Genomic DNA, 20,336 nt, shown 5'->3' on the forward strand with positions numbered 1-20,336 from the left:
GGAAGAGATTCATACAAATAGCTTTCCTCACCATTTTGAATACAATTTTCAGTGCAACAAAGATCAAGTCTGGAGAACACAAGGTCCCAAATTTCACTTGTTTTCACATGTAATGACTTACAATTTAGAAGGCCGTTAGAAAGACGTCTAACGTGTCGGTCAACAAAACAGGAGGAACAGCTGAGAGAAAGCATACCTGCGGTCACCCATGCGTATTGGACCATGCCTCTCAACGTAGTGTAATGTGAACCGGGATTGGAAGTTCTTGTAAAGCGTTCCGTGAGATGGTAAGGTCCAGACAATAGCTGCCCTAGAAGGATGCAAGCAAAAAAGCACAGAGAAGAGTCCAAAATTTTAACACCATCGTGGAAATAAAGATTCATAGAGAATTAGATAAGGCCAAAATATAGCAGCATGCTCTACAGACACACGCTGTCCCCTTGAAGAAACAGCTGCAAAGTGCAATTTAAAATACTAAGAAGGTTTGCGTTGATGGGTTATGGTTAACATGTTGAATATTAATAAAAATTGTTGAAAGTTGAAGGGGAAGGTGAGATAATAAGGTGGGGAGGAATAAAAGTTAGAGGGGTTTCCCACATGTTGTTTCACTTTTGCAACGTATTGTCTCGTTGTATTTGGAGTCCTCCCTGATAAAACGATGTTGTATAATGGAGGGTTTGGAAGGGGGAGGGGGAATAATGGAAAATATGATGACAAATCTCACCATATTGACTATGTATAGGATTTGGTGAATTTGATACTTTGTACATCTGGATTTGCAGTTACATATGTTGCTATGAAGTCATCAATAAAAAATGTTGGAAGATAAAATACTAAGAAGGTGTGGGGAGTCCAATAGAAAGCATCCTTACAGATGATGGAGGTAGAGAAATAGAGAGTTACCAATGACATCATTGGTATAATAGCAGGTGCTCATCCTGGAGTTCATCAATATTTCTCTGCTCCAGCAGATGGCACAAGTTGTACTGGTGCAGTTCTTCTTTTCTCATTTTTTATCCAGACCCAAGGTACAGCTGGCATTCTGCTGGTTGAGTCTCTTGGGTTGTTGTTTTCTCCCAGGCTTTGTCTACAGATCACATGGTTGCATTTGGGATTCTTTAGCCTCCTGAGCTCAGGTCTCTGGTCGGTGGGATAGGACTCATTAGGAACATAAAGATTCAGAATAGCGATTTTGTGTTGATCAATCCTACCTGTTACGCAAACCATTCTCCCTACATCATCTTTCCCCGACTAATTATTCATAGAGGGGATCTTTTTATTAAATTGCCACACCTCTTCTTTTGTAACTAAATGAGCAAAAATATATTTCTCCCAAAGTCCCTCGACCCAGCTTCTGATACTCTAGATCAGATAAATGGGTTTCTTTGAGTAAAAGAAATACAACGGTAGGTATTTTGCACTTTTCAATTGTCCATCCTTGAACATACTGCTATGTATGTTCACATCCATATTATCACTATTGAAATATATAACTACATAAGTGTTGAAGCTCCATCAAGCCCAGTATCTTGTTTCCAACAGTGGCCAGTCCAGGTCACAAGTACCTGGAAAAATTCCAAAACTGTACAATACATTTTATGTTGCTTATCCTAGAAATAAGCAATGGATTTTCCCAAGTCCATTTTAATAATGGCTTATGGACTTTTCTTTAAGGAATCTATTCAAACCTTTTTTAAAACCCACTAAGCTAACTGCTTTTACGACATTCTCCGGCAACGAATTCCAGAGTTTAATTACACATTGAGTGAAGAAATATTTTCTCCGATTTGTTTTAAATTTACTACTTTGAGCTTCATTGCGTGCCCCCTAGTCCTAGTATTTTTGGAAAGAGTAAACAATCGATTCACATCTGCCCATTCCACTCCACTCATTATTTTTTAGACCGCTATCATATCTCCCCTCAGCCATCTTTTCTCCAAGCTGAAGAGCTCTAGCTGCTTTAGCCTTTCGTCATAGGGAAGTCGTCCCATCCCCTTTATCATTTTCGTTGCCCTTCCTGTACCTTTTCTAATTTCACTAGCCTGCTTATAATCAAACGAGAAAAACGCCCAAGTTCCGACCTAAATCGGGAGATGGACGTTTATCTCACAAAAACGAATAATGCGATATAATCGAAAGCCAAACTTGGACGTTTTCAACTGCACTCCATCGCGGAAGCATACAAAGTTGACAGGGGCGTGTCAGAGGCGTGGTGAAGGCGGGACTGGGGCATGGTTATCACCCGAACAGAGATGGGCGCCTTTCGCCGATAATAGGAAAAAAGTATGCGTTTGTAGCTAGAATTTAGGGCACTTTTCTTGGACCCTGTTTTTTCACGAATAAGGCCCCAAAAAGTGCCCTAAATGACCAGATTACCTCCAGAGGGAATCGGGGATGACCTCCCCTGACTCCCCCAGTGGTCACTAACCCCCTCCCACCACAAAAAAATGATGTTTCACAACTTTTTATTTTCACCCTCAAATGTCATACCCACCTCCCTGGCAGCAGTATGCAGGTCCCTGGAGCAGTTAGGGGGTGCAGTGGACTTCAGGCAGGTGGACCCAGGCCCATCCCCCCCTACCTGTTACAATTGTGCTGCTTAATGCTTTAGTCGTCCAACCCCCCCCCCCCAACCCACTGTACCCACATGTAGGTGCCCCCCTTCACCCCTTAGGGCTATAGTAATGGTGTAGACTTGTGGGCAGTGGGTTTTGAGGGGGATTTGGGGGGCTCAGCACACAAGGGAAGGGTGCTAAGCACCTGGGAGCTCTTTTACCTTTTTTTTTTTGTTTTTGTAAAAGTGCCCCCTAGGGTGCCCGGTTGGTGTCCTGGCATGTGAGGGGGACCAGTGCACTATGAATCCTGGCCCCTCCCACGAACAAATGCCTTGGATTTATTCATTTTTGAGCTGGGCGCTTTCATTTTCCATTATCGCTGAAAAACAAAAACGCCCAGCTCACAAATTGTTGAATAAAACATGGACGTCTATTTTTTGCGAAAATACTCTTTGGTCCGCCCCTTCACGGACCCGTTCTCGGAGATAAACGCCCATGGAGATAGACGTTTTCGTTCGATTATGCCCCTCCACATCTTTTTTGAGATGCGGTGACCAGAATTAAACACAATATTTGAGGTGCAGTTGCACCATGGAGCGATACAAAGGCATTATAACGACCTCGTTTTTATTTTCCATTCCTTTCCTAATAATACCTGACATTGTATTTGCTTTCTTAGCCACCGCTGCACACTGAGCAGAGGGTTTCAACATATCAACAATGACGCCTAGATCCCTTTCCCGGTTAGTGACTCCTAATGTGGAACCTTGCATTACGTAGCTGTAATTTGGGTTCCTCTTTCCCACATGTATCACTTTGCACTTGCTCACATTAAATGTTATCTGCCATTTAGATGCCCAGTCTCCCAGTCTCGTAAGGTTCTCTTGTAATTTTTCACAATCCTCTTGCAATTTAACAGCGTCAAATTTCTTTGTGTCGTCAGCAAATTTAATTCTCTCACTTGTTACTCCCATCTCTAGATCATTTATAAATATGTCAAAAAGCAGCTGTCCTAGCACAGACCCCTGGGGAACCCCACTATCTATCCGTCTCCATTGAGAATACTGATCATTTAACCCTACTCTTTGTTTCCTATCTTTTAACCAGTTTTTAATCCACAATAGGACACTACCTCCTATCCCATGACTTTCCAATTTCCTCTGGAGTCTTTCATGAGGTATTTTGTCAAACGCCTTTTGAAAATCCAGATACACAATATCGACCGGCTCAACTTTATCCACATGTTTGTTCACCCCTTCAAAGAAATGTAGTAGATTGCTGAGTCAAGATTTCCCTTCACTAAATCCATGTTGACTTTCTCTCATTAATCCATGCTTTTGAATATGCACTGTAATTTTCTTCTTTACAATAGTCTCTACCATTTTGCCCCATACTGACGTCAGACTCAGCGGTCCATAATTTCCCAGATCTCCTCTGGAACCTTTTTAAAAAATCGGCGTTATATTGGCCACCCTCCAATCTTATGATACCATCCTTGATTTTAAACATAAATTACATATTATTAACAATAGTTTCACAAGGCCATTTTTCAATTCTATCAGTACTCTAGGATGAATACCATCCAGTCCAGGAGGTTTGCTACTCTTCAGTTTGTCAAATTGAGCCATTACATCCTCCAGGTTTATGGAGATTTCATTCAGTTTCTCTGACTTGTCAGCTTTGAAAACCATTTCTTGCATGGGTATCTCTCCCAAATCTTCCTCGGTGAAGACTGAAGCAAAGAATTCATTTAACCTCTCCGCTATAGTTTTGTCTTCCCTGATTGCCCCTTTTACCCCTCAGTCATCTAGCGGTCCATTTTGCCGACTTCTTGCTTTTAATATACCTAAAGAAATTTTTTTACTATGTGTTTTTGCCTCAGTGCAATCTTTTTTTCAAAATCCCTGTTTGCCTTCCTTATCAGCGCTTTGCATTTGATTTGCTATTCCTTATGCTGTTTCTTATTATTTTCAGTCGGTTCCTTCTTCCATTTTCTGAAGGATTTTCTTTTAGCTCTAATAGATTTCTTCACCTCACTTTTTAACCACGCCAGTTGTCATTTGGTCTTCCTTCCTCCTTTTTTAATACACAGAATATATTTGGCCTGTGGTTCCAGGTTGGTATTTTTGAACAGCATCCATGCCTGATATAAATGTTTGACCTTCGCAGCTGCTCCTCTTTGTTTCTTTTTCACCATTCTTCTCATTTTATCATAGTCTCCTTTTTGAAAGTTAAATGCTAACGTATTGGGATTTCCTTTGTGTACTTACTCTAAAGTGGATATCAAATCTGATCATATTATGATCGCTGTTATCAAGAGGGGTGGCCCTAGCACCATTACCTCCTGCACCAGATCATGTGCTCCAATAAGGACTAGGTCTAGAATTTTTCCTTCTCTTGCCGGCTCCTGTACCAGCTGCTCCATAAAGCAGTCCTTGATTTCGTCAAGGAATTTTACCTCCCTAGCATGCCCTGATGTTACATTTACCCAGTCAATATCGGTGTCATTGAAATTGTCCATTATTATTGTGTTGCCCAGTTTGTTAGCTTCCCTAATTTCTGATAACATCCGTCTGTTCATTCTGGCGAGGTGGGCGATAGTACACTCCTATCACTATCCATTTCCCCTTTATACATGGAATTTCAATCCATAGGGATTCCAAGATGTGTTTTGTTTCCTGCAGAATTTTCAATCTGTTTGATTCAAGGCCCTCTCTAAATACAAGACTACCCCTCCACCAATTCGATCCACCCTATCACTACGATATAATTTGTACCCTGGTATGACAGTGTCCCACTGGTTATCCTCCTTCCACCATGTCTCAGAGATGCCTATTATATCTAATTTTTCGTTTAGTGCAATATATTCTAACTCTCCCATGCTTCCCTACATGCAGAATGCTTCTGCCTGCTCCTCCAGGGTGAGGAAATATTGTGTCTGCCATGGCCAAGGTATGACAAGGTTCAAAGGGCAAAGTGTGGCTACTTAGCATCTGTGTACCTGTGCAGGGCATAGATTCTCCGCTGGACCCTTAATGGATGAACATTGTAGCCCATATTACATTTCCTTTCCCTTCCAGTTATCCTCTGTGCCTTCCTTGAATATTGCTCCCCTGTGGCTACAGGGTGCACTTCCACGTGGGTGTTTACCTCTTGGAGGTAGGAAGAGCTTCTGTTGAAGCGCCTGGCAAGGCACACTGAGACCCTGAAATTCCTACACTGGAAAAAGGTTGGCCTCATGTCTTAGCATCAGCCAGGCCAGAAAGAGGCTGTCTGTCTCGCCATGGTCCTGCTTTCTTTCTCTCCAAGCCATTTTGGCTATGTCTATGTGCCTGGAATGTCAGCATACATGTGTGAAACATATGTGCTTATTTTTCAGTAGTGGGCATGTAAACTGTTTAGCTTCTTCCATGCACTTCATAATATGAAGGTGCACTTCTTGGAGACCCCTTTTCGAGGCACATACATCTGCCTGCCATCCTATATAAATTTAGCCTCTGTATATGTGTGTAAGAGAGAAGTATGCACTGCCAGTGTACATGCCGTACCTGTTCTGTGTTGTGACACATTTCATCTGTGAGGGAAGCTTGGACTACATCTTCCCCCTCTCTATCTATTCTCTAATGGGAGGGAGTATAAGTGTTTCAGAAAGAAAGGTGTGCACTTCAAGTCCACATGCTATACCTGTTCTGTGTTGGGACACAGTATATGTATGTGTGAAGAAAAAACTTGCATCACTGCTATTCACACTGTTCCTATTTCTCTGATGGAACAGTGTAGAGGGAGGAAGCTGCTATATTGTACCTGTTGTGTGGTATAGGACAGTATGTGTCAGAGAGTATCTTGCACTCCTGTCGTCTATGATCTTCCTGTTCCGAAGCCGCCTTTTTCCAATGCTATCAGTTTAGCATTTTTCATAAGCAATTTTTAATGACATTGTTTTAATATTTGTTTTTGAGTAGCTGATGAATCTATAAACAGCAACTTTCTGCTTTATCTTAGGGACACACCAAGAAAATTAACTTTTTTAAAGTGGGAAAATCGTTTACCTTAGTGGATATGCCTGGCTATGGCTACAGAGCCCCAGAAGATTTTGTGGAAATGGTGGAGGCTTATCTAGAGACAAGAGAAAAGTAAGTAAAAGGCATGCCAGAGGGAAGATACTCTTTATTCTGCTTATTGAAATGTACAGAAGAATCAAACACATTAAGTACATAATGATTATCAGTTAAGATATTCTTAGGAAATTCAAGAGATGAAGAAATGATTTTCTGTATGAAAATATGAGAGTAAATGACCAATTGCTTTTAATGTTTGCAGTGCTAGAGCAAAGCATCCCAGTGCTTATTCCTGGGCTCCAGTATACAAATACTAAAGCGTATTTCAAAGCCTGAAGGCACTGCCATAGAGGAATAGAAATTGACAGCAGAAAAATATTCAGTCTGCCCATCCAAACCAACATCTGAGTCTCTACAACCCCGTTCTTCTTTTGTAAAGAAATATTTCCATAGATTATTACTCAGTCTGTCTCCTTTCAGGGTCATCCCATGGCCCCTTCTTCCAGACCCTTCTTTCCATTGAAGAAGGTCTGACTCCTCTATATTTGTACATTGGAGGTATTTATATGTGTTTCTGACCTCTTCTTCAGAATATATATTTTGATGTTCTGTGTCCATATGGTTATTAATGAAGACCTTATTTTAGTAGCTGTCTTCTAGACTGACTCAGTTTGGTTTATATCTTTTCAAAGATGTGGTCTCCAGAATTGTACATAGATCTCATCAGAGACTTATATAGAGGTATTGTCATCTTCATTTTCCTGCTGCTATCCCTTTCCCAATCCTCCCTCACCTAAACATTCTTTTGGCTTTTCCCAGCACCTTTTCTACCTATTGGGCTACTTTAAGATCATTAGATACAATCACCCCTAGTTCCCGCTCTTATCCTTTATACAGCAGAACTTTACCCCTCATACTGTCATGCTCTTTTTGGTTTATAGTCAAAACATATGGCCCTTTCATTTTTTTTTAGCATTAAATCTTAGCTGCCAAACTCTACACCATTTCTCAAGCTTCATTTGATCCCTCATGTTTTCCACACCTTTCAAGGTGGCTACCCAGCGTAGATTATACAGTTTATTAAAAATGTGATATACTGCCCATCATTTATATGTGAGTGCTTTATAATAAAAGCTAACAAGATAGAAAACCTAAATTCCATAGCGTCCCACAGGTCAATCCAGAGACGAGTGGGTTATGTCCCTCTACCAGCAGGTGAAGATAGAGAGAACTTCAGAGGCTTACTATATGTGGACCTGTGCATCCATCTTAGCCTCAGTATTCTCTCTATCTCAGCAGGTGGATGGACATATCCTGTGCAGCTCTCTGGATTGAGATGGCTCCTAACCTGTTCCCTCAGGTTTAGTTGAGCTACGGGGTCATGGCTGTGCTTGGCCAGTATGGGGTACACCTGGTGGTGCCAGGTCCCTCCCCCTCCCCCTTCCCTGCCTTCTGGCTTTTGGGGCGTTCCTTGCTCTGATTTCTCCCCCTAAAATCTAATCCCAGTCATTCCTGCCTCTTTAAAAAAAAAAAAAAAAACCTCAAAGTGATATTCAACACCAAGGTTTCAGCTATGGGCTAAAGGACAAGATTTTTACAGTGAGTATTGATTCTTTTTTCCTTCTTCGGTTGTTTACTCACCCCAGTGACGGGTTTGTTTCCGGTCGTTTGACTTTCATGGCTGAGAAGGAGGTTGTGATTGGTTTTATTCTTGTTTCTCCCGTTTACTCATTGCTGGCGCTTCTTTTTTCGAGTCACCGTCCGTTCCTGAGGAGACCGCGTTTTTGTTTTTGGCAGGCTCGGGAGCGGATTGTGCTGTGGCAGCGCCATTTTGGGTTATGGTGTGAGGCCGGACATTTTCAGTTTCGCAGTCCGCTATTTCTTCAGTCCTTGCAAGGCGCTGCCAAATCTCTAGTGGAGGCACTTGGGAGCTGTTTGAGTTGAGTTTCTGTTCCCGGTTTCCTGCACTTCAGCTGGCCTCAGCAGGGGTGCTGCGAGGCATGGTCAGGTGGTTTTATACCTTAGTTTGGCAGTTCACGCTCTATTTTGTTTTAAGGTGCGGTCATTGCTGTCTTAGCGGTCAGACTGCAACCTGGTTTCATTTTTGCCATATTTGGACCTCTAGCGGGTGCGGGTTTAATTGGGGTAATTTCGTGCTCTTCCCTGTTTTGGGAGGTATGTTTTGTCTCCCATGTTTAGAATCAGCATTTGCAGCTGTAGGGAGGACATTTTATAGCGGACACATGTGAAGTGAGGGTCCGTTAGCTCTTGGCTGCCATCTGGTTTGCTTGCACAGCTGCTCCCATGTCACCTGTAGTATCTAATAAGTACATAAGTAATGCCACACTGGGAAAAGACCAAGGGTCCATCAAGCTCAGCATCCTATCCATGACAGTGGCCAATCCAAGCCAAGGGCACCTGGCAAGCCTCTTTTCTTTAGTGCAGTGTGATACGATTATTTAGAACCAATCTCCTGCTACATTTTGATAGGAATGCTCCTTATTCCTATGTTAAGTTGGCTTGTGCTTTATCTTGGGCCTGCGGGTCTGACTTTTATCTGGCCTGTCTGTTCCTTTCTGTGTGCTAGGCAATCGCAAGTATTCCTGTGTCCAGGCAGGGGTTGCATTAGCGCCTGGGGAACCAGGGACCTGGCCTAGCTTGGCCCAGGTCCTCTAGGTGGTGATTTCCCCTGAGCAGTTTTTCTTAGCTTTTTTCTTCTCTAAGGATTGTTCTCTTGCTCTTGCTCAGAGCAGTGCAGACCAGACAATGTTTGCTGGGAACCGTTAGTTCTGCTGTTAGCTCCATGGGGCTGGAAGAATGGTTCCTTTGGGGTTACTTGCTGCAGTTAGGGCTCTTCTCTGAGGGCTCTTGGTTGTCTTCTAATCCTGCACCCTGCGTGCTGTCAGGGTAGTTTTCTTCTCCAGGTGCCCTGACTATATTTTTATAGTCTTGAGGTGACAGGCTTACACCCGAGGGTCTCTAGTGCAGGGCTGGTTAGTCCTTAGTGTTAGATGTGGTGGATCCAGCTCTCCTGCAGTAAGGCATATTTCCTTCTCGTTTGTTCAAGCAGTGCATGGAATGTCTACTGCAGCTGGCACTGCGTCCTTCTGCTGATGGTTTAAATAGCACCTTAAAATGGGGCAATTCGTCCGTACCTGGTGTCGCTGTGCCATCTTGCTCTCTCTGGAGCTCCAGTACGCTGCCTCTGACCGTTCAGGTTTGCTCTGTTTATGGGTGTTGAGACTTGTTTGGTCTCTGAGCGTTCAGCCTTTGCTTCTCCTCAAGAAGTTGAGTCCTGCTCCGTCTCCGGGCATGGAGTCCTGCTCCATCTTTGGACGTCGAGCTCTGTTCTGGCTCAGGGACATCGCCTGTTTCTCCTCGGACCTTGCTCTGTCCGTGCATCGAGCCTTGCTCCGTCTCTCGGCAGTTGAGCATATCTCGATCTGCGGATGTCTCCTCGGGCCCTGTTCCATTTTCGGACGGGGAGCCCTGCTCTGTCTTCGGGCGTGGAGCCCGGTTCTGTCTTCAGCTGTGCGGCCCGGCTCCGTCTTCGGACGAGAGGCCCTGCTTCGGATGAGGGGCCCTGCGCCGTCTTTGGACGTGGAGCCCTGCATAGTTTCCGGGATGTAAGGCGTTTTGTTGTCTCTGGACATTGTACGTTTCTCCGTCTCCAGTTGGATAGTCGGACCCGGCTTCATCTCCAGACATCGGGCGCTACTCTGTTCCCGGATGTTGAACTTTTCTCTTCTCTGAGTAGCTCCTAACGTTGAGCTTTACTTTCTCTCTGGACAGCTCCGGATGCCGAGACTTGCTCTATCTCCAGGCAGTTCCGATTGGCAGACCTTGCTTTGGCTCAGGACAGCTCCTTATGTCGAGCTTTCATTCTTTTCCAGTCAGCTTCGGACATCGAGACTTTCTTCGTCTCCGGGCGCCGAGCCTTACTCTGTCCGGGCATCGGGCCTTCCTCCTCTGGGGAGGGGGCTTTCGGTGTAGGTCTGCTGCTGGGGTGGTCTCTCATGCAGAGCCCCGTTTGGGCTGGCAGTGTCTGGCTCTCTCAGGCCATCATTCTTGCCCCTTTTGTTCTTTGGGCCTGGCACTGGTCTGACTGCGCAGCCCAGCTTCCTCTCTGTCAGTCGAGGTTCCGGCTGTCTGGATGGACGATGATCCTGGGGGGCAAGCTCCGCCTCTGATCAAGGGTTTGGGTAGTGATGCTGGAGGTTGGATTTATTCTCTGCTTCTAAGGGTCAACTTTGCCTGTCTGTGGCTGTGGGGGCTGGTCCTGTCTTCAGTACTTAGCTTTCCTTCTTTTGGTGTTGAGGCGCCTCCGTCTCCATGGTATGCTCTGGCCCCTCGGCTAGAGTTGGGCCGTACTTCGTCTTGCTCAGAAGTCGGCCTCTGCTCTTTCTCCAAGCTTCCTTTTGGGGTTGGAGTCTGGCAGGTGGCCTTAACTCCTTTTCCAGGAGTTGAGCCTGGCCTCACTTCTGGGTGTGGGATTTTTTGCCCTGCCTGCCGAGCTGGATTCTAGATCTGCCAGGTAGGCCTTGCCCTTGGACATTTACACTGGTGTGGTCTCTGATTTTACTCTTGGCTGTTGATCTAGTTTGGAGGTTTGCTTCTAGCTCTGGAGTTTTTTTTCTCCCTTCTACGGTGGCTGATCTTAGCTTCCCGAGGGTAGCTGACCTAGGGATCATCGCTGGTTGTCTCATTGGCTCTTCCGGATTTTGGGGTTTTTGGTCTTTGCCCCAGTGGTTGGGCTGCAGTCAGTTTCTGCTTGCTAACCTTGCTCCTTCCCAGGGGAGTGAGCCTGTTCTTCGCTCTGGTTCCTCCTTGTACGGTTCTGCATAGCCTGCCCAGTTTTCTAGAGGTCAGTCATTGTACCGGATCTGGGTACTGGACCTTGCCTGGACTATGGCGGATGTGTCTTGGGCCATCCCTGTAGGTTCGGGTTCTTTCCTTAGCTGGTTCTCAGGTGTTCACCAGTCTTCTTGTTTGCTAGCTGCCTAGGTCTACTTCATGATGACTGTCATGGTTGACCGGTAATACTTGGCGGATGGCTCTCTTGGTTGGGACTTCCCCTTGGGCAGGTGGCTGAAGCTTTCTTGCGCTGGGGGAGTTCAATGTTCTGGTCCTAGGGACTTGTTGATTTTAATTGCCTCTTTTCCGGTTTTATATGTCGGTTTAGGATTCTGAGCGGTGTTGCTGACTGTAGTTCTCTGGGTTTGGTGGCACAGGGACTTGTCCCTTGTTCTGCCTCTGTTCTGGAGTCTGGCACCGATGAAGTCTTTGGAGGCTGCTTCTGGTTTTGCGATTTCCCCCCCCCCCCCCCCCCCCCAACTAGGAGACTGCTTTGGTACATCCCACTCGTCTCTGGATTGATCTGTGGGACGCTATGGAAGGTAAAATTACTCCTTACCTGATAATTTTCTTTCCATTAGTCCCAACAGATCAATCCAGAGGCCCGCCCTTCGATGATTTGGATTTTGTAGGTTCCTTATAAAATAATGGCAAGTTTTGGACTGCAGTTTCCATTTTGGATGTTTCCCTCCCGCAGGAGCGGTGGAGGAAGAGCCTCTGTGCGCTTTATAGAGGCAGGAGTGGATTTCCTTTAGGATTTATTCATTTGCTTTGGTATCGACAATACTGAGGCTAAGATGGATGCACAGGTCCACGTATAATAAGCCTCTGAAATTTTCTCTATCTCCACCTGCTGGTGGACATAACCCACTCGTCTCTGGATTGATCTGTTGGGACTAATGGAAAGAAAATTATCAGGTAAGGACTAATTTTACCATGTTATATAATGCAAAAAAAAAAATTAAATTACAAAATTATATAATCCTACAGTCAGTATTTGCTATTGCATCAGCCCAGAAACAGATGAAATCCCAGCCCTAAGGGCAATCTGCAGCTCATAAAATTTAATCAAAGCCAGATTGCAAAAGGAATTACTTAAGGCCTTTCTTGAATCTAATCAGAGAAAATTTATGACATAATTGATGGGCAAGCTATTCCAAAAACTAGATACTTCCACTAAAAAGCAGTTGGTCCCAATTGTTTCAAAACATACATGCTTGAAAGATGGTATCATAAGTAAATTCTTATTTAATGATCTAATCATTCGTGGCCAAATATATGGAATGAGGGAACAAGTAAAGGGGGTGTCCCATCTGAATTACTTTAAATATTAGTAAAACGGTTTTGAACCAGATCTGAGTAGAGATAGGCAACCAATGTTTTTTTTAAGCAAAGGCATTCAATGACCAAATTTGTGCAACATGGTAAATTTGACAGCAGTATTTTGGATAATCTGTAAATGCCTAAGGTCAGTGGTATAGATACCTCATAAAACAGCGTTACAGTAGTCTAATTTACTTATTAACAAAGACTATATAAGTATAGTTACAGAAGTTTTAGTATTTGGAGGACGTAATGAGCAAATCATACGGTAGGGAAAAAGTCTCAACAATTGCTCTTAAAATGTTTGTAGTGTCTACGATTGGTATAGAATGATCAGCCAAGAGTACCACAGAAGATAAGATGATTATATCTAATCTGAAAAATAGTAAACATTTTGACTTGTAGGGATTCAGTTTAAGGGCCCTGTTTACTAAGGCGTTCTAGCATTCTTAACATGCCTACAATTAGCGTGCACACTAACAGAGTAGGTGCCTATAGGGATATTGTAGGCGCAAGACGCTAATATGCCTATAACACGATTTAGTAAACAGGGCCCTAAGTTTATTGCACACTAGTCAATCCGTGAGTCTAGTAAGATTGTTATTCAGTAAGATAATATCCTAAAGGTTAGTAGTTTCGATAGTTGTCAAATTTTGGATATCATCTGCGTAGGTGAAAGGAGTCAGCCCCAGACTCTGAATTATAAAAGACCAAAGGAGCCAAGAACATGTTAAAAAGTATAGGGGCTATTATGGAATCCTGCAGTACCCCACAATGAAGAAGGAGCGAACTAGATGACTCATACCAATGCATGGCAAATCTACGCCTACTATAGTATCATCTACAAAAAGACAAATTTTTCCCTACAGCCTCTCTGCAATGTCACTTAAAAAGATATTGAAAACAACCTAACTAAAGACCAATCCTTGTGGCACACCACTGGTAACACGTTTTCCTTAGAGTTGAACTCCGCTTACCACTACCCTTTGTCATTTCCATTCAATTAGTTTCTAATCTAAGTTTCTAATCTGAGTCTTGGTGTAACGAAGAAGGTTTTAGTTACATAGGAGTATGGGGTAACGTGGAAAAATAACAGGTTGTACTGTAATGATGGGCTACATCTTTCTGTGACGGGAAAAAGGATCCTTGGGGAGAAATTCAGACAGTACGTTTCTAGACATTTAAACTAGAAGGCGAAGGTGACAAAAGGAAACAAGGGAATTCGGAAAGTCACCCCCGAATAAACTTGATGGCAGAGGGAAAGGTCATCTAAATATAGAAAACCACCTAAACTCACTATGCAGATGGAAGCAATGAGCACAAATCCTCGTAGTCTAGGTAAAAAGGTTCAAGATTTGCAAGCCCTAATGTTTAAGAAAACTTGGATATTGTTGCCATTACAGAGACGTGGTTCAATGATTCCCATGAATAGGATGTGACTATACCGGGCTATAATCTTTTTAGGATAGAGAGGGCCGAAGGGGCGGAGGAGTGGCGCTGTGTGTGAGAGACAGTATCAGAGTGGCTGAAATGCGGGGGACCTGGGGAAAGGAAGAAGCTTTATGGATCGTCCTGGAAAGAGAAGATGGAACCTGTGTCCACACGGGGGTTATCTACAGACCTCCGGCACAAATGGAGAAGCTAGACAAGGATATGATAGAGGATATTCAAAAGATTGGTATGAAAGGGGAGGTGCTACTGTTGGGATATTTCAGTTTGTCTGATGTGGATTGGAATGTCCTGTCTGCAGAATCGGAAAGAAGTAGGGAGATTGTGGACACCTGTGAAAGTTCCTTGCTCAGACAAATGGTGACGGAACCCACGAGGGAAGGGTCGATGCTGGATCTAGTACTTGCGAATGGAGGAAGTGTTTCTAATATCCGGCAGGGTGTCCACCTATGTAATAGTGATCATCAAACAATATGGTTTGATATAAGGGCGAAGGCAGAGTGTTGATGCACAAAACTCAAAGTACTGGATTTCAGACATACTGATTTTGATAAAATGGGGGAATACCTGAAAAGGAGCTGGTGGAGTGGGAAAGCATAGGAGAAATGGAATATCAGTGGTCAAACCTGAAGGCTGCTATAAATATGGCGACTGATCTTTACGCGAGGAAAGTAAACAAAAACAAGAGAAAGGAAGCCTGTATGGTTCTCCAACCAATTAGCTGAAAAAATAAGAGCAAAAGAGGCTTTGTTCAAGAAATGAAAAAGAACGCAACGAGAGGATCACGGAAAAGATGATCTGATTAAGCTCAAAGAAGCGAAGAGGGAAATACAGCTAGCGAAAGTGTGAGCGGAAGAAAAAATGGCTAAAGATGTAAAGAGAGGTGACAAGACCTTTTTCAGATATATTGAAGAAAGAAAAGATAGGAATGGAATTGCGAGACTGAAAGATAATGAGAATGGTTATGTGGAGAGTGAGGAGGATAAAGCAAATGTGCTAAACAATTACTTCTCTTTGGTGTTCATGGAGGAAAATCCTGGTGAAGGACCATGGTTGGCTGCCGAAGAAATATCTGGGAATGGAGTGGCTACTGCACCGTTTACAGAAGAAAGAGTTTATAAACAGCTTGAGAATCTGAAGGTGGACAAAGCTATAGGGTCAGATGGGATGGTCCACGCCTGTGAGAACGCCAATCCGGCAGGCAGTCGTGTATAACAGCGACAGTAAGTGATTTATTATGTGATTTATAATAAGCATTGATATTGAATACAAAGGGATTACTACAACAGTGATAATTTTGTTAATGTTGTAGATTAATGGGTGGTTCCTCCTGAGAAAGTGTAACGAAATGCGGTCCAGCATTGGGGAACCGTGTTGCACTTGAGAATTATTTCTGCCTGATTGGTGATTTTTGTGCCTTCTCACCCATGAGTTGCAAGATGCTTAAGATTTATGCTACCCAATAGTGTGGAGTTGGGGTAAACAACAGCATTCAGCTGGAATACATTCAGTGCTGTATCGTCAATGAGATTTGCAACGGCGTTAACAACGAGAGATAAGTACTTGGACATTTTTTTGACTTCCCGTTGCAACGAATGAGACCAGCTTAAAGAGACATCATTTGATAATAAGCAGCATGTCATAAGTTTTTTTGTCTAGGATTTGACGATTTATAACTACAATAGCACATGAACTTTATTGTATTAGCAACAATGGGTGAGTGGTGTATGAATGGTGATGAATGAGTAGGTTAACTATTTGTATGTGTTGTATGTTTAATATAGATGGAACATTGATGGAATAAAAGTAACTTGTTTTGATACAATCGGCACACTGGAGTCTTTGTGAATGTGAACATATTATTAACACCTATACCAAAAAACTCAAAGAAACCAGCAAATGACATTACCAATTACCGTCCAATTGCCTCCATCCCTCTAATCACTAAACTGATGGAAAACAGAGTGACCTCGCAACTCAGTGAATATATTCAGAAATTCTCCATCCTTCATGAGTCGCAGTCGGGATTTCGCTCTGCCCACAGCACAGAAACGGTCCTTATCACCTTAATATCCAAATTCAAACAAGAAATAGCAACTGGAAATAACAATTTGACTTATCCAGCGCTTTTGACATGGTTGATCATACTATCCTTACTAAACTTTTGGACAAACTTGGGATTGGTGGCAATATTATCAATTGGATAAAAAACTTTATTACCACAAGATTCCTACCAACAGTGGCGTAGCTACGGGTGGGCCTGGGCCCACCCAATCTCAGCTCAGGCCCACCCAGATTTGCGTCAGCGAAAAGTACACAGCAAAGCAGCAGCTGAACAGGCCACAGCCTTAGTTTCTGCCGTCGCGGTGGCAGCCTGCTCAGCTGATGTCCCACCCACCTGCGTTTGCCAGTCTCAGCAGCTCTTTTCCGGTCCTCCTCCTTCTCGGCCAGCGCTGCCTTCTATCCTATGCCACGGCCTTGCGCGCTGCCTCAGCCTCGTTCTCGCGACGCGCACTAAAATAAGAAGCTCAGCTGCTGCATGCGCCGTAGCCACACGGCACTGCCTGCTTCCCCCCGGTCCGCAGTGCAGAGCACACGGCGCGATGGTGCCGGCCGGGCCACACGCAGTGCCGCATAGGAAAGGCTGCTGTTGGCCTGGCTGTGTCGTGGGCTTGACTCCTTAGTTCACAGCTGTGCCTGCCATTCGCGTCTGGGTCTACTGTCTAGATGATTCAGTACCGGTTGTGTTAAACAGTGAGTCACTCGAATCTTCGATCACAGTCACAGTATCACTCCCCTGCGGCCCCACAATACAGTCTGAATCAGCTGTGCACCAGACACGTGCAACTGCAAGCAGCTACACAGCACATCAGGTAATAAAATTTAAATCCATTTTTTTATGTCATGTAATTTTTGAAATCAAAATGTTGGCTGGTGGTGGGCTTCTGGATGGGGGTGGGTTCTTCACTGCTTAGGGCAAAAAAGGTATATTTTAATCATTAAATAGATCTCTTTTGCCCTAGGCAATGAGGAGCCCATCCCCACCCAGAAATTTACCAACAATAAATTTTAATAGTGCCCAGTTTAATTTTTAAAAAGTTGTCTATTCCTCTCATTTTGGTGGGTTTTTGGGTGGTGATGGTCTCTGCAGTGCCCAGGTTAAAATTATTTTTAAAAAAAACTTTATATTTATGTGGTTGGGGGCTCTGCTGTGCCCAGGACATTAAAAAGCAAAAGGTTTTATATTTAATGCTGATGTGCCTCAGAGTGGGTTGGAGATGACTATGGGGGGATGGGTAGGGGGTAGGATAGTGCTGACACTAGGCTACAGTGAGGGATGGAGGGTAGGGTAGAGAAGGGAAGGAAAGAGCTGATGCTGGGCTATAGGGGTGGATGGGAGGTAGGAAGGGAGAGGTAGGGCTGATTCCGAACTATAGGTGTAGATGGGGTGGTAGGAAGGGAAAGGTAGAGCTGATGCCATGCTACAGGGATGGATGGAGGGGGGGTAGGAAAGGGTAGGGCTGATTCTGGGCTATACGGATGGATGGGGGATAGGGAAGGGAAAGGTAGGGCTGATGTCGGGCTACAGGGAGGGATGGGGGGTAGGGAAGGGCAGGGCTGACAGTAGGCTACAGGACAATTTAAAGTTTTAGTCCTTTATGCTGTAATTGATGAAGGTTGATCTGTGTTCTGCATGTGAGAGATTCTTCTGGCATGTGGCTTGTGTGGGTATCTATATCAGTCTGACTTGCCTGGCTTTTCCAGTAGGACACACATTGGTGTTGTGTATATTCACTGCTGCCTTTTTAAAGGTGCTGTTATTGGTATTTGTGTGTTCAGAATTGGTGGTGTTAAGGTTTGCAACATAGGCTCCGAGTATTTATGTGGTTATGTTGACGCAGGACAGATGGGCAGATTATTTATTTACAAATCCATCATCAAGTACACTCTAAGGCATTATTTAGGAGTATCCCAAGAAACACTACTCGCACCTATATATACATAGTGCCCACCCATATTAGCTCTGGGCCCACCCAAAATGTCAGGTCTGCCTACGCCACTGCCTACCAAGTCAAAGGGACCACAAATACATCATCTCCACGGTCATCAGAATGCGGGGTACCACAGGAATCTCCACTTTCTCCGATACTTTTCAACCTTATGATGATTCCCTTGGCCAGGTTACTAGCCAAACATGGACTTAATCCCTTCATATACGCAGACGATGTCACTATATTTATCCCCTTTAAATCCAATTTCTCCGAGGACAAGCAGGCTGCTTGTTCTCACTGATGGGTGACGTCCACGGCAGCCCCTCCAATCGGAACACTTTACTAGCAAAGGCCTTTGCTAGTCCCCGCGCGCTCATGCGCACCGCGCATGCGTGGCCGTCTTCCCGCCCGAACCGGCTCGTGTTCATCAGTCTTCTTTTGTCCACGCTCGGTACGGTCGTGTGTTCGCCGTGTCGTGCCCCGCAAAGTCGACCTCGCGCGTTCTTCGTGTTGTTCTCAAAAAAAAAAAAAAATCCATTCTGTGTGTGGAAAGAGACTCTTCAGTCTTCCCCCCCGCTATTTCCAGCTTTTTCGCCCTGGTAAGTTTTCTTTCGTCGTCGGGGTAGGCCGCTTTTAGGCCTCGGGTCGAAGTTTTCTTCCCCTTGTTTTTTCGGGTGCCTTTTCCGCCATTTCGACTTTTGATCTCGCCGGCGTGATTTTTCCGCCCGTGACATCGAAGTCTCCCAGCGGCTTCAAGAAGTGCACCCAGTGCGCCCAGGTCATCTCGCTCACTGACAGGCATGCGTCGTGTCTTCAGTGCTTGGGGGCTGGGCACCGCCCGCAGGCCTGTAGTCTGTGTTCCCTTTTGCAAAAGCGGACTCAGGTAGCGAGATTGGCCCAGTGGAACGTTTTGTTCTCGGGCTCTTCGTCGGCATCGGCACCGGGGGTATCGAGTGCATCGACGTCTTCAGCGTCCAGAGCTTCATCCTCCGCTGCCAGTGCATCGAGTGCATCGAGGCATCGGCCCTCTGCATCGGCGCTGAGACATCAGACAGCTGCATCGACGTCGGTGGTACCGGGACCTCGTCGGCTGATGTCGTCGGACGGTGGTGCTTCGTCTGGAGTGCAGGTGAGGGCTGTCCATTCCCCTGCTGGTGGCGGTGAGCCTTCGGGTGGGTCTCCCCCTACCCTGAGGGCTCCTGCGGTACAGCCCCCCCGAGACCGACCTCCTTCGGCCTCGGCCCCGAGGAAGCGACGGTTGGATTCTACGTCCTCCTCGTCGGTGCCGGGAAGCTCCGGTGACATGCTTCGTCCCAAGAAGTTGAAGAAGCATCGTCACCGGTCTCCTTCCCGTGTCGGCACCGAGAGCTCTGGGTCGCCGAGGGAGTTGGCACCCAGTAGGCATCGGCACCGAGAGGACCGCTCACCCTCTGTCCAGGAGGTGTCGATGCGCTCCACTCTGGACAGCCCGGAATAGCCTCCACGCCCGGAACAGGTTCTGACGTCGACGCCTGCATCGACATCCATGCCTTTCTCTGCAGCCACTCTGAACGAGAGCCTCCGGGCCGTTCTCCCAGAGATTCTGGGAGAGCTGTTGTGCCCTACCCCTCCGGTACCGGCGGTGCTTGCGCCACCGGTACCGTCGAGTGTGGCGCCGGCTGGTCCATCGCCCGAGGTGAGGTCTCCGGCGTCGGTGCCGCGTGCGGTACCGGCTGCCGTCGCTTCCCAGGAAGGCTCCCCGACTACGTCGGCGGAGGGAGCTTCGCCGATGCGGGCAAGGGAGTCCCCGTCCCGGTGGTTGTGGAGGACGAGCCCAGGGCTGAAATGTTTGAGCTCCTGGACTATCCTTCTCCACCTAAGGAAGCGTCCACAGTACCCATGCATCATGTCCTCAAAAAGACATTGCTGGCAAACTGGACCAAGCCTCTAACTAATCCCCACATTCCCAAGAAGATCGAGTCCCAGTACCGGATCCATGGGGACCCAGAGCTGATGCGCACTCAGTTGCCTCATGACTCTGGAGTTGTGGATTTGGCCCTAAAGAAGGCTAAGAGTCCTAGGGAGCATGCTTCGGCGCCCCCGGGCAAGGACTCTAGAACCTTAGA

At 45.5% G+C, this 20,336-nt stretch overlaps 1 protein-coding gene across 2 annotated transcripts in view; it reads left to right on the plus strand.

Annotated features, from left to right (window-relative positions):
- The window catches only part of GTPBP8 (GTP binding protein 8 (putative)), a 143,085-nt gene that overhangs the window by 42,125 nt on the left and 80,624 nt on the right, over positions 1 to 20,336 (plus strand). For both annotated transcript variants that reach the window (XM_030203796.1, XM_030203798.1), the window contains exon 4: positions 6,558 to 6,688. In XM_030203796.1, coding sequence (XP_030059656.1) covers positions 6,558 to 6,688 — 131 coding nt within the window. The remainder of the gene's footprint in view (positions 1 to 6,557; positions 6,689 to 20,336) is intronic.

This window comes from Microcaecilia unicolor, chromosome 5, assembly GCF_901765095.1.
Source record: "Microcaecilia unicolor chromosome 5, aMicUni1.1, whole genome shotgun sequence".
NCBI classification, from domain to species: domain Eukaryota; kingdom Metazoa; phylum Chordata; class Amphibia; order Gymnophiona; family Siphonopidae; genus Microcaecilia; species Microcaecilia unicolor.